The 12,295-nt window shown below is 34.9% G+C and overlaps 1 protein-coding gene across 1 annotated transcript in view; it reads right to left on the bottom strand.

The window, feature by feature from the left end:
* LOC129839198 (serine/threonine-protein kinase/endoribonuclease IRE1-like) overlaps positions 1-12,295 on the bottom strand; it is a 59,071-nt gene that overhangs the window by 17,165 nt on the left and 29,611 nt on the right. Inside the window, exon 7 of the mRNA XM_055906505.1 lies at positions 5,635-5,736. Within this exon, the coding sequence (XP_055762480.1) occupies positions 5,635-5,736 (102 nt within the window). The remainder of the gene's footprint in view (positions 1-5,634; positions 5,737-12,295) is intronic.

Consider the following 12,295-nt stretch of genomic DNA (forward strand, 5'->3'; position numbering starts at 1 on the left):
GGTTACCTACTGTAGTACATTACATAATATATATAATAATATAATATATTACATAAGTACCTTATCATTGGTTACCTACTGTAGTACATTACATAATATATATAATAATATAATATATTACATAACTACCTTATCATTGGTTACCTACTGTAGTACATTACATAATATATATAATAATATAATATATTACATAACTACCTTATCATTGGTTACCTACTGTAGTACATTACATAATATATATAATAATATAATATATTACATAACTACCTTATCATTGGTTACCTACTGTAGTACATTACATAATATATATAATATATTACATAAGTACCTTATCATTGGTTACCTACTGTAGTATATTACATAATATATATAATAATATAATATATTACATAAGTACCTTATCATTGGTTACCTACTGTAGTACATTACATAATATATATAATAATATAATATATTACATAAGTACCTTATCATTGGTTACCTACTGTAGTACATTACATAATATATATAATATATTACATAACTACCTTATCATTGGTTACCTACTGTAGTACATTACATAATATATATAATAATATAATATATTACATAAGTACATTATCATTGGTTAACAACTGTAGTACATAACATAATATAAATAATAATATAATATATTACATAACTACCTTATCATTGGTTACCTACTGTAGTACATTACATAATATATATAATAATATAATATATTACATAAGTACCTTATCATTGGTTACCTACTGTAGTACATTACATAATATATATAATAATATAATATATTACATAAGTACCTTATCATTGGTTACCTACTGTAGTACATTACATAATATATATAATAATATAATATATTACATAAGTACATTATCATTGGTTACCTACTGTAGTACATTACATAATATATATAATAATATAATATATTACATAACTACCTTATCATTGGTTACCTACTGTAGTACATTACATAATATATATAATAATATAATATATTACATAAGTACCTTATCATTGGTTACCTACTGTAGTACATTACATAATATATATAATAATATAATATATTACATAAGTACCTTATCATTGGTTACCTACTGTAGTACATTACATAATATATATAATAATATAATATATTACATAAGTACCTTATCATTGGTTACCTACTGTAGTACATTACATAATATATATAATAATATAATATATTACATAAGTACCTTATCATTGGTTACCTACTGTAGTACATTACATAATATATATAATAATATTATATATTACATAAGTACCTTATCATTGGTTACCTACTGTAGTACATTACATAATATATATAATAATATAATATATTACATAAGTACCTTATCATTGGTTACCTACTGTAGTACATTACATAATATATATAATAATATAATATATTACATAAGTACCTTATCATTGGTTACCTACTGTAGTACATTACATAATATATATAATAATATAATATATTACATAAGTACCTTATCATTGGTTACCTACTGTAGTACATTACATAATATATATAATAATATAATATATTACATAAGTACCTTATCATTGGTTACCTACTGTAGTACATTACATAATATATATAATAATATAATATATTACATAAGTACCTTATCATTGGTTACCTACTGTAGTACATTACATAATATATATAATAATATAATATATTACATAACTACCTTATCATTGGTTACCTACTGTAGTACATTACATAATATATATAATAATATAATATATTACATAACTACCTTATCATTGGTTACCTACTGTAGTACATTACATAATATATATAATAATATAATATATTACATAAGTACCTTATCATTGGTTACCTACTGTAGTACATTACATAATATATATAATATATTACATAAGTACATTATCATTGGTTACCTACTGTAGTACATTACATAATATATATAATAATATAATATATTACATAACTACCTTATCATTGGTTACCTACTGTAGTACATTACATAATATATATAATAATATAATATATTACATAACTACCTTATCATTGGTTACCTACTGTAGTACATTACATAATATATATAATAATATAATATATTACATAAGTACCTTATCATTGTACCTACTGTAGTACATTACATAATATATATAATATATTACATAAGTACATTATCATTGGTTACCTACTGTAGTACATTACATAATATATATAATATATTACATAAGTACCTTATCATTGGTTACCTACTGTAGTACATTACATAATATATATAATATATTACATAAGTACCTTATCATTGGTTACCTACTGTACTATATTATATTATCATTGTGTACCTACTGTACCTACTGTACTACATTATATTATCATTGTGTACCTACTGTACCTACTGTACTACATTATATTATCATTGGTTACCTACTGTAGTACATTATAGTATAATGGTGTACTTACTGTAGTACAGTATATTATCATTGAGTACCTACTGTAGTATATTATATTATCATTGTGTATCTACTGTAGTATAGTATATTATATTATCATTGTGTACCTACTGTAGTACATCATATTATCATTGGTTACCTACTGTACTACACTATATTATCATTGTGTACTTACTGTAGTATATTATATTATAATTGTGTACCTACTGTAGTATATTATATTATCATTGTGTACCTACTGTAGTATATTATATTATCATTGTGTACCTACTGTAGTATATTATATTATCATTGTGTACCTACTGTACTATATTATATTATCATTGTGTATATACTGTAGTATAGTATATTATATTATCATTGTTTACCTACTGTAGTATAGTATATTATCATTGTGTACCTAATGTAGTATAGTATATTATCATTGTGTACCTACTGTAGTATATTATATTATCATTGTGTATCTACTGTAGTATATTATATTATCATTGTGTATACCTACTGTAGTACATTATATTATCATTGTGTATCTACTGTAGTATATTATATTATCATTGTGTACCTACTGTAGTATATTATATTATCAATGTGTACCTACTGTAGTATATTATATTATCATTGTGTACCTACTGTAGTATATTATATTATCATTGTGTACCTACTGTAGTATATTATATTATCATTGTGTACCTACTGTAGTATATTATATTATCATTGTGTATCTACTGTAGTACATCATATTATCATTGTGTACCTACTTTAGTACAGTATATTATCATTGTGTACCTACTGTAGTACATTATATTATCATTGTGTACCTACTGTAGCATATTATATTATCATTGTGTATCTACTGTAGTACACTATATTATCATTGTGTATCTACTGTACTATATTATATTATCATTGTGTATCTACTGTAGTACATCATATTATCATTGTGTACCTACTGTAGTATATTATATTATCATTGTGTACCTACTGTAGTATATTATATTATCATTGTGTATACCTACTGTAGTATATTATCATTGTGTACCTACTGTAGTATATTATCATTGTGTACCTACTGTAGTATATTATATTATCATTGTGTACCTACTGTAGTAAATTATATTATCATTGAGTACCTACTGTAGTACATTATATTATCATTGTGTATACCTACTGTAGTATATTATCATTGTGTACCTACTGTAGTATATTATATTATCATTGTGTACCTACTGTAGTACACTATATTATCATTGTGTACCTACTGTAGTACACTATAGTATCATTGTGTACCTACTGTAGTACACTATATTATCATTGTGTATACCTACTGTACTACATTATATTATCATTGTGTACCTACTGTAGTATATTATATTATCATTGTGTACCTACTGTAGTACAGTATATTATCATTGTGTACCTACTGTAGTATATTATACTATCATTGTGTACCTACTGTAGTATATTATATTATAATGGTGTACCTACTGTAGAATATTATATTATCATTGTGTATCTACTGTAGTATATTATATTATCATTGTGTACCTAATGTACTATATTATATTATCATTGTGTACCTACTGTAGTATATTATCATTGTGTACCTACTGTAGTATATTATCATTGTGTACCTACTGTAGTACATTATATTATCATTGTGTACCTACTGTAGTATATTATATTATCATTGTGTACCTACTGTAGTATATTATATTATCATTGTGTACCTACTGTAGTATATTATATTATCATTGTGTACCTACTGTAGTACACTATATTATCATTGTGTACCTACTGTAGTATATTATATTATCATTGTGTACCTACTGTAGTATATTATCATTGTGTACCTACTGTAGTATATTAGATTATCATTGTGTACCTACTGTAGTATATTATCATTGTGTACCTACTGTAGTATATTATATTATCATTGTGTACCTACTGTAGTACATTATATTATCATTGTGTACCTACTGTAGTATATTATATTATCATTGTGTACCTACTGTAGTATATTATATTATCATTGTGTACCTACTGTAGTATATTATATTATCATTGTGTACCTACTGTAGTACACTATATTATCATTGTGTACCTACTGTAGTATATTATATTATCATTGTGTACCTACTGTAGTACACTATATTATCATTGTGTACCAACTGTAGTATATTATATTATCATTGTGTACCTACTGTAGTATATTATCATTGTGTACCTACTGTAGTATATTAGATTATCATTGTGTACCTACTGTAGTACACTATATTATCATTGTGTACCTACTGTAGTATATTATATTATCATTGTGTAACTACTGTAGTATATTATATTATCATTGTGTACCTACTGTAGTATATTATATTATCATTGTGTACCTACTGTAGTATATTATATTATCATTGTGTACCTACTGTAGTACATCATATTATCATTGTGTACCTACTGTAGTACAGTATATTATCATTGTGTACCTACTGTAGTACAGTATATTATCATTGTGTACCTACTGTAGTACATTATATTATCATTGTGTACCTACTGTAGTACACTATATTATCATTGTGTACCTACTGTAGTATATTATATTATCATTGTGTACCTACTGTAGTACATCATATTATCATTGTGTACCTATTGTAGTATATTATATTATCATTGTGTACCTACTGTAGTATATTATATTATCATTGTGTACCTACTGTAGTATATTATATTATCATTGTGTATCTACTGTAGTACACTATATTATCATTGTGTATACCTACTGTAGTACAGTATATTATCATTGTGTACCTACTGTAGTATATTATATTATCATTGTGTATCTACTGTAGTACACTATATTATCATTGTGTACCTACTGTAGTACAGTATATTATCATTGTGTACCTACTGTAGTACATTATATTATCATTGTGTACCTACTGTAGTACACTATATTATCATTGTGTACCTACTGTAGTATATTATATTATCATTGTGTACCTACTGTAGTACATCATATTATCATTGTGTACCTATTGTAGTATATTATATTATCATTGTGTACCTACTGTAGTATATTTTATTATCATTGTGTACCTACTGTAGTACAGTATATTATCATTGTGTACCTACTGTAGTATATCACATTATCATTGTGTACATACTGTACTATATTATATTATCATTGTGTTAACGTACTGTAGTCGTGTTTCTCATCGTACGGCGGGGCAGAGTAGTCATTGTACGTGGCGTTCCACCTCAGCTCCTGTGTCTTCGTATCATACATCGTTATCATGTACTCTGGAATAAAAAAGAGTAGAGTACCATAAAGTAGAGTAGAGCTGAGTAGAGTAGAACTGAGTAGAGTAGGGTAGAACTGAGTAGAGTAGGACTGAGCTGAGTAGGGTAGAACTGAGTCGAGTAGGGTAGAACTGAGTAGAGTAGGACTGAGTAGAGTAGGGTAGAACTGAGTAGAGTAGGGTAGAACTGAGTAGAGTAGGACTGAGTAGAGTAGAGTAGGACTGAGTAGAGTAGGGTAGGACAGAGTAGAGTGGGGTAGAACGGAGTAGAGTAGGGTAGAACTGAGTAGAGTAAGACTGAGTAGAGTAGGGTAGGACAGAGTAGAGTACAACTGAGTAGAGTAGAACTGAGTAGAGTAGGGTAGAACTGAGTAGAGTAGGGCTGAGTAGAGTGGAACAGTAGAACTGAGTAGAGTAGAACTGAGTACAGTATAACTGAGTAGAGTAGGGTAGAACTGAGTAGAGTAGGATTGAGTAGAGTAGGGTAGAACTGAGTAGGGTAGGGTAGGACTGAGTAGAGTGGAACAGTAGAACTGAGTAGGGTAGAACAGTAGAACTGAGTAGAGTAGGGTAGGACTGAGTAGAGTGGAACAGTAGAACTGAGTAGGGTAGAACTGAGTAGAGTAGGACTGAGTAGAGTAGGGTAGAACGGAGTAGAGTAGAGTAGGACTGAGTAGAGTGGAACAGTAGAACTGAGTAGAGTGGAACAGTATAAATGAGTAGAGTAGGACTGAGTAGAGTAGGGTAGAACGGAGTAGAGTAGGGTAGAACTGAGTAGAGTAAGACTGAGTAGAGTAGGGTAGGACAGAGTAGAGTGGGGTAGAACTGAGTAGAGTACAACTGAGTAGAGTAGAACTGAGTATAGTAGGGTAGAACTGAGTAGAGTAGGGTAGAACTGAGTAGAGTAGGGCTGAGTAGAGTGGAACAGTAGTACTGAGTAGAGTAGAACTGAGTAGATTACAGTATGACTGAGATGAGTAGAACTGAGTAGAGTAGAACTGAGTAGGGTAGAACTGAGTAGAGTAGGGCTGAGTAGAGTAGAGTATGACTGAGTAGAGTAGGGCTGAGTAGAGTGGAACTGAGTAGAGTAGAACCTATTAGAGTAGAGTAGAACTGAGTAGAGTAGAACTGAGTAGATTAGAACTGAGTAGAGTAGGGTGGGGAAGGGTAGAGTAGAACTGAGTAGGGTAGAACTGAGTAGAGTGGAACTGAGTAGAGTGGAACTGAGTAGAGTAGAACCTATTAGAGTAGAGTAGAACTGAGTAGAGTAGAACTGAGTAGATTAGAACTGAGTAGAGTGGAACTGAGTAGAGTAGAACCTATTAGAGTAGAGTAGAACTGAGTAGAGTAGAACTGAGTAGATTAGAACTGAGTAGAGTAGGGTGGGGAAGGGTAGAGTAGAACTGAGTAGGGTAGAACTGAGTAGAGTGGAACTGAGTAGAGTAGAACTGAGTAGAGTAGAACTGAGAAGAGTGGAACTGAGTAGAGTAGAACTTATTAGAGTAGAGTAGAACTGAGTAGAGTAGAACTGAGTAGAGTAGAACTGAGTAGAGTAGAACTGATTAGAGTAGAACTGAGTAGAGTTGGGTAGGGTAGAGTAGAACTGAGTAGGGTAGAACTGAGTAGAGTGGAACTGAGTAGAGTGGAACTGAGTAGAGTAGGACTGAGTAGAGTAGGACAGAGTAGAGTAGAACTGAGTAGAGTAGGGTAGATCTGAGTGGAGTGGGACTGATTGGAGTAGAACTGAGTAGAGTAGAGTAGGGTAGGGTAGAGTAGAACTGAGTAGAGTAGGGTAGATCTGGGTGGAGTAGGACTGATTGGAGTAGAACTGAGTAGAGTAGAGTAGGGTAGGGTAGAGTAGAACTGAGTAGGGTAGAACTGAGTAGGGTAGAACTGAGTAGAGTGGAACTGAGTAGAGTAGAACTGAGTAGAGTAGGACTGAGTAGAGTAGGACTGAGTAGAGTAGGACTGAGTAGAGTAGAACTGAGTAGAGTAGGGTAGATCTGAGTGGAGTGGGACTGATTGGAGTAGAACTGAGTAGAGTAGAGTAGGGTAGGGTAGAGTAGAACTGAGTAGAGTAGGGTAGATCTGGGTGGAGTAGGACTGATTGGAGTAGAACTGAGTAGAGTAGAGTAGGGTAGGGTAGAGTAGAACTGAGTAGGGTAGAACTGAGTAGGGTAGAACTGAGTAGAGTGGAACTGAGTAGAGTGGAACTGAGTAGAGTAGAACTGAGTAGAGTAGAACTGAGTAGAGTAGGACTGAGTAGAGTAGGACTGAGTAGAGTAGAACTGAGTAGAGTGGAACTGAGTAGAGTAGAACTTATTAGAGTAGAGTAGAACTGAGTAGAGTAGAACTGAGTAGAGTAGAACTGAACAGGGTAGAGTGGAACTGAGTAGAGTAGGACTGAGTAGAGTAGTTTTGAGTAGAGTAGAACTGAGTAGAGTAGGACTGAGTAGAGTAGAACTGAGTAGAGTAGAACTGAGTAGAGTAGAACTGGGTAGAGTAGAACTGAACAGGGTAGAGTGGAACTGAGTAGAGTAGGACTGAGTAGAGTAGATTTGAGTAGAGTAGGACTGAGTAGAGTAGAACTGAGTAGAGTAGGACTGAGTAGAGTAGGACTGAGTAGAGTAGGACAGAGTAGAGTAGAACTGAGTAGAGTAGGGTAGATCTGAGTGGAGTGGGACTGATTGGAGTAGAACTGAGTAGAGTAGAGTAGGGTAGGGTAGAGTAGAACTGAGTAGAGTAGGGTAGATCTGGGTGGAGTAGGACTGATTGGAGTAGAACTGAGTAGAGTAGAGTAGAGTAGGGTAGGGTAGAGTAGAACTGAGTAGGGTAGAACTGAGTAGGGTAGAACTGAGTAGAGTGGAACTGAGTAGAGTAGAACTGAGTAGAGTAGAACTGAGTAGAGTAGGACTGAGTAGAGTAGGACTGAGTAGAGTAGAACTGAGTAGAGTGGAACTGAGTAGAGTAGAACTTATTAGAGTAGAGTAGAACTGAGTAGAGTAGAACTGAGTAGAGTAGAACTGGGTAGAGTAGAACTGAACAGGGTAGAGTGGAACTGAGTAGAGTAGGACTGAGTAGAGTAGTTTTGAGTAGAGTAGAACTGAGTAGAGTAGGACTGAGTAGAGTAGGACTGAGTAGAGTAGGACTGAGTAGAGTAGGACTGAGTAGAGTAGAACTGAGTAGAGTAGAACTGAGTAGAGTAGAACTGAGTAGAGTAGGGTAGATCTGAGTGGAGTAGGACTGATTGGAGTAGAACTGAGTAGAGTAGAGTAGGGTAGGGTAGAGTAGAACTGAGTAGAGTAGGGTAGATCTGAGTGGAGTAGGACTGATTGGAGTAGAACTGAGTAGAGTAGAGTAGGGTAGGGTAGAGTAGAACTGAGTAGGGTAGAACTTAGTAGAGTGGAACTGAGTAGAGTAGAACTGAGTAGAGTAGAACTGAGTAGAGTAGAACTGAGTAGAGTAGAACTGAGTAGAGTAGGATAGATCTGAGTGGAGTAGGACTGATTGGAGTAGAACTGAGTAGAGTAGAGTAGGGTAGGGTAGAGTAGAACTGAGTAGGGTAGAACTGAGTAGAGAAGAACTGAGTAGAGTGGAACTGAGTAGAGTGGAACTTATTATAGTAGGGTAGAACTGAGTAGAGTAGAACTGAGTAGAGTAGAACTGAGTAGAGTAGAACTTATTAGAGTAGAACTGAGTAGAGTAGAACCGGGTAGAGTAGAACTGAGTAGGGTAGAACTGAGCAGAGTATAACTGAGCAGAGTAGAACTGAGTAGAGTAGAACTGAGTAAAGAACTGAGTAGAGTAGAACTTATTAGAGTAGAGTAGTACTGAGTAGAGTAGAACTGAGTAGATTAGAAATGAGTATAGTAGGGTAGGGAAGGGTAGAGTAGAACTGAGTAGGGTGGAACTGAGTAGAGTGGAACTGAGTAGAGGAGAACTGAGTAGAGTAGAACTGAGTAGAGTGGAACTGAGTAGAGTAGAACTGAGTAGAGTGGAACTGAGTAGAGTAGAACTGAGTAGAGTAGAACTGGGTAGAGTAGAAGAGTAGGACTGAGTAGAGTAGGACTGAGTAGAGTAGAACTGAGTAGAGTGGAACTGAGTAGAGTAGAACTTATTAGAGTAGAGTAGAACTGAGTAGAGTAGAACTGAGTAGAGTAGAACTGGGTAGAGTAGAACTGAACAGGGTAGAGTGGAACTGAGTAGAGTAGGACTGAGTAGAGTAGTTTTGAGTAGAGTAGGACTGAGTAGAGTAGGACTGAGTAGAGTAGGACTGAGTAGAGTAGAACTGAGTAGAGTAGAACTGAGTAGAGTAGAACTGAGTAGAGTAGAACTGAGTAGAGTAGGGTAGATCTGAGTGGAGTAGGACTGATTGGAGTAGAACTGAGTAGAGTAGAGTAGGGTAGGGTAGAGTAGAACTGAGTAGAGTAGGGTAGATCTGAGTGGAGTAGGACTGATTGGAGTAGAACTGAGTAGAGTAGAGTAGGGTAGGGTAGAGTAGAACTGAGTAGGGTAGAACTGAGTAGAGTGGAACTGAGTAGAGTAGAACTGAGTAGAGTAGAACTGAGTAGAGTAGGATAGATCTGAGTGGAGTAGAACTGATTGGAGTAGAACTGAGTAGAGTAGAGTAGGGTAGGGTAGAGTAGAACTGAGTAGGGTAGAACTGAGTAGAGAAGAACTGAGTAGAGTGGAACTGAGTAGAGTGGAACTTATTATAGTAGGGTAGAACTGAGTAGAGTAGAACTGAGTAGAGTGGAACTGAGTAGAGTAGAACTTATTAGAGTAGAGTAGAACTGAGTAGAGTAGAACCGGGTAGAGTAGAACTGAGTAGGGTAGAACTGAGCAGAGTAGAACTGAGTAGAGTAGAACTGAGTAGAGTAGAACTGAGTAGAGAACTGAGTAGAGTAGAACTGAGTAGAGTAGAACTTATTAGAGTAGAGTAGAACTGAGTAGAGTAGAACTGAGTAGATTAGAAATGAGTATAGTAGGGTAGGGAAGGGTAGAGTAGAACTGAGTAGGGTGGAACTGAGTAGAGTGGAACTGAGTAGAGTAGAACTGAGTAGAGTAGAACTGAGTAGAGTGGAACTGAGTAGAGTGGAACTGAGTAGAGTAGAACTGAGTAGAGTGGAACTGAGTAGAGTAGAACTGAGTAGAGTAGAACTGGGTAGAGTAGAACTGAACAGGGTAGAGTGGAACTGAGTAGAGTAGGACTGAGTAGAGTAGATTTGAGTAGAGTAGGACTGAGTAGAGTAGAACTGAGTAGAGTAGGACTGAGTAGAGTAGGACTGAGTAGAGTAGGACTGAGTAGAGTAGGACTGAGTAGAGTAGGGTAGATCTGAGTGGAGTATGACTGATTGGAGTAGAACTGAGTAGAGTAGAGTAGGGTAGTGTAGAGTAGAACTGAGTAGAGTAGGGCTGAGTAGAGTAGAGTATGACTGAGTAGAGTAGGGCTGAGTAGAGTGGAACTGAGTAGAGTAGAACCTATTAGAGTAGAGTAGAACTGAGTAGAGTAGAACTGAGTAGATTAGAACTGAGTAGAGTAGGGTGGGGAAGGGTAGAGTAGAACTGAGTAGGGTAGAACTGAGTAGAGTGGAACTGAGTAGAGTGGAACTGAGTAGAGTAGAACCTATTAGAGTAGAGTAGAACTGAGTAGAGTAGAACTGAGTAGATTAGAACTGAGTAGAGTGGAACTGAGTAGAGTAGAACCTATTAGAGTAGAGTAGAACTGAGTAGAGTAGAACTGAGTAGATTAGAACTGAGTAGAGTAGGGTGGGGAAGGGTAGAGTAGAACTGAGTAGGGTAGAACTGAGTAGAGTGGAACTGAGTAGAGTAGAACTGAGTAGAGTAGAACTGAGAAGAGTGGAACTGAGTAGAGTAGAACTTATTAGAGTAGAGTAGAACTGAGTAGAGTAGAACTGAGTAGAGTAGAACTGAGTAGAGTAGAACTGATTAGAGTAGAACTGAGTAGAGTAGGGTAGATCTGAGTGGAGTGGGACTGATTGGAGTAGAACTGAGTAGAGTAGAGTTGGGTAGGGTAGAGTAGAACTGAGTAGGGTAGAACTGAGTAGAGTGGAACTGAGTAGAGTGGAACTGAGTAGAGTAGGACTGAGTAGAGTAGGACAGAGTAGAGTAGAACTGAGTAGAGTAGGGTAGATCTGAGTGGAGTGGGACTGATTGGAGTAGAACTGAGTAGAGTAGAGTAGGGTAGGGTAGAGTAGAACTGAGTAGAGTAGGGTAGATCTGGGTGGAGTAGGACTGATTGGAGTAGAACTGAGTAGAGTAGAGTAGGGTAGGGTAGAGTAGAACTGAGTAGGGTAGAACTGAGTAGGGTAGAACTGAGTAGAGTGGAACTGAGTAGAGTAGAACTGAGTAGAGTAGGACTGAGTAGAGTAGGACTGAGTAGAGTAGGACTGAGTAGAGTAGAACTGAGTAGAGTAGGGTAGATCTGAGTGGAGTGGGACTGATTGGAGTAGAACTGAGTAGAGTAGAGTAGGGTAGGGTAGAGTAGAACTGAGTAGAGTAGGGTAGATCTGGGTGGAGTAGGACTGATTGGAGTAGAA

Source organism: Salvelinus fontinalis, chromosome 40, assembly GCF_029448725.1.
Source record: "Salvelinus fontinalis isolate EN_2023a chromosome 40, ASM2944872v1, whole genome shotgun sequence".
NCBI classification, from domain to species: Eukaryota; Metazoa; Chordata; class Actinopteri; order Salmoniformes; family Salmonidae; genus Salvelinus; species Salvelinus fontinalis.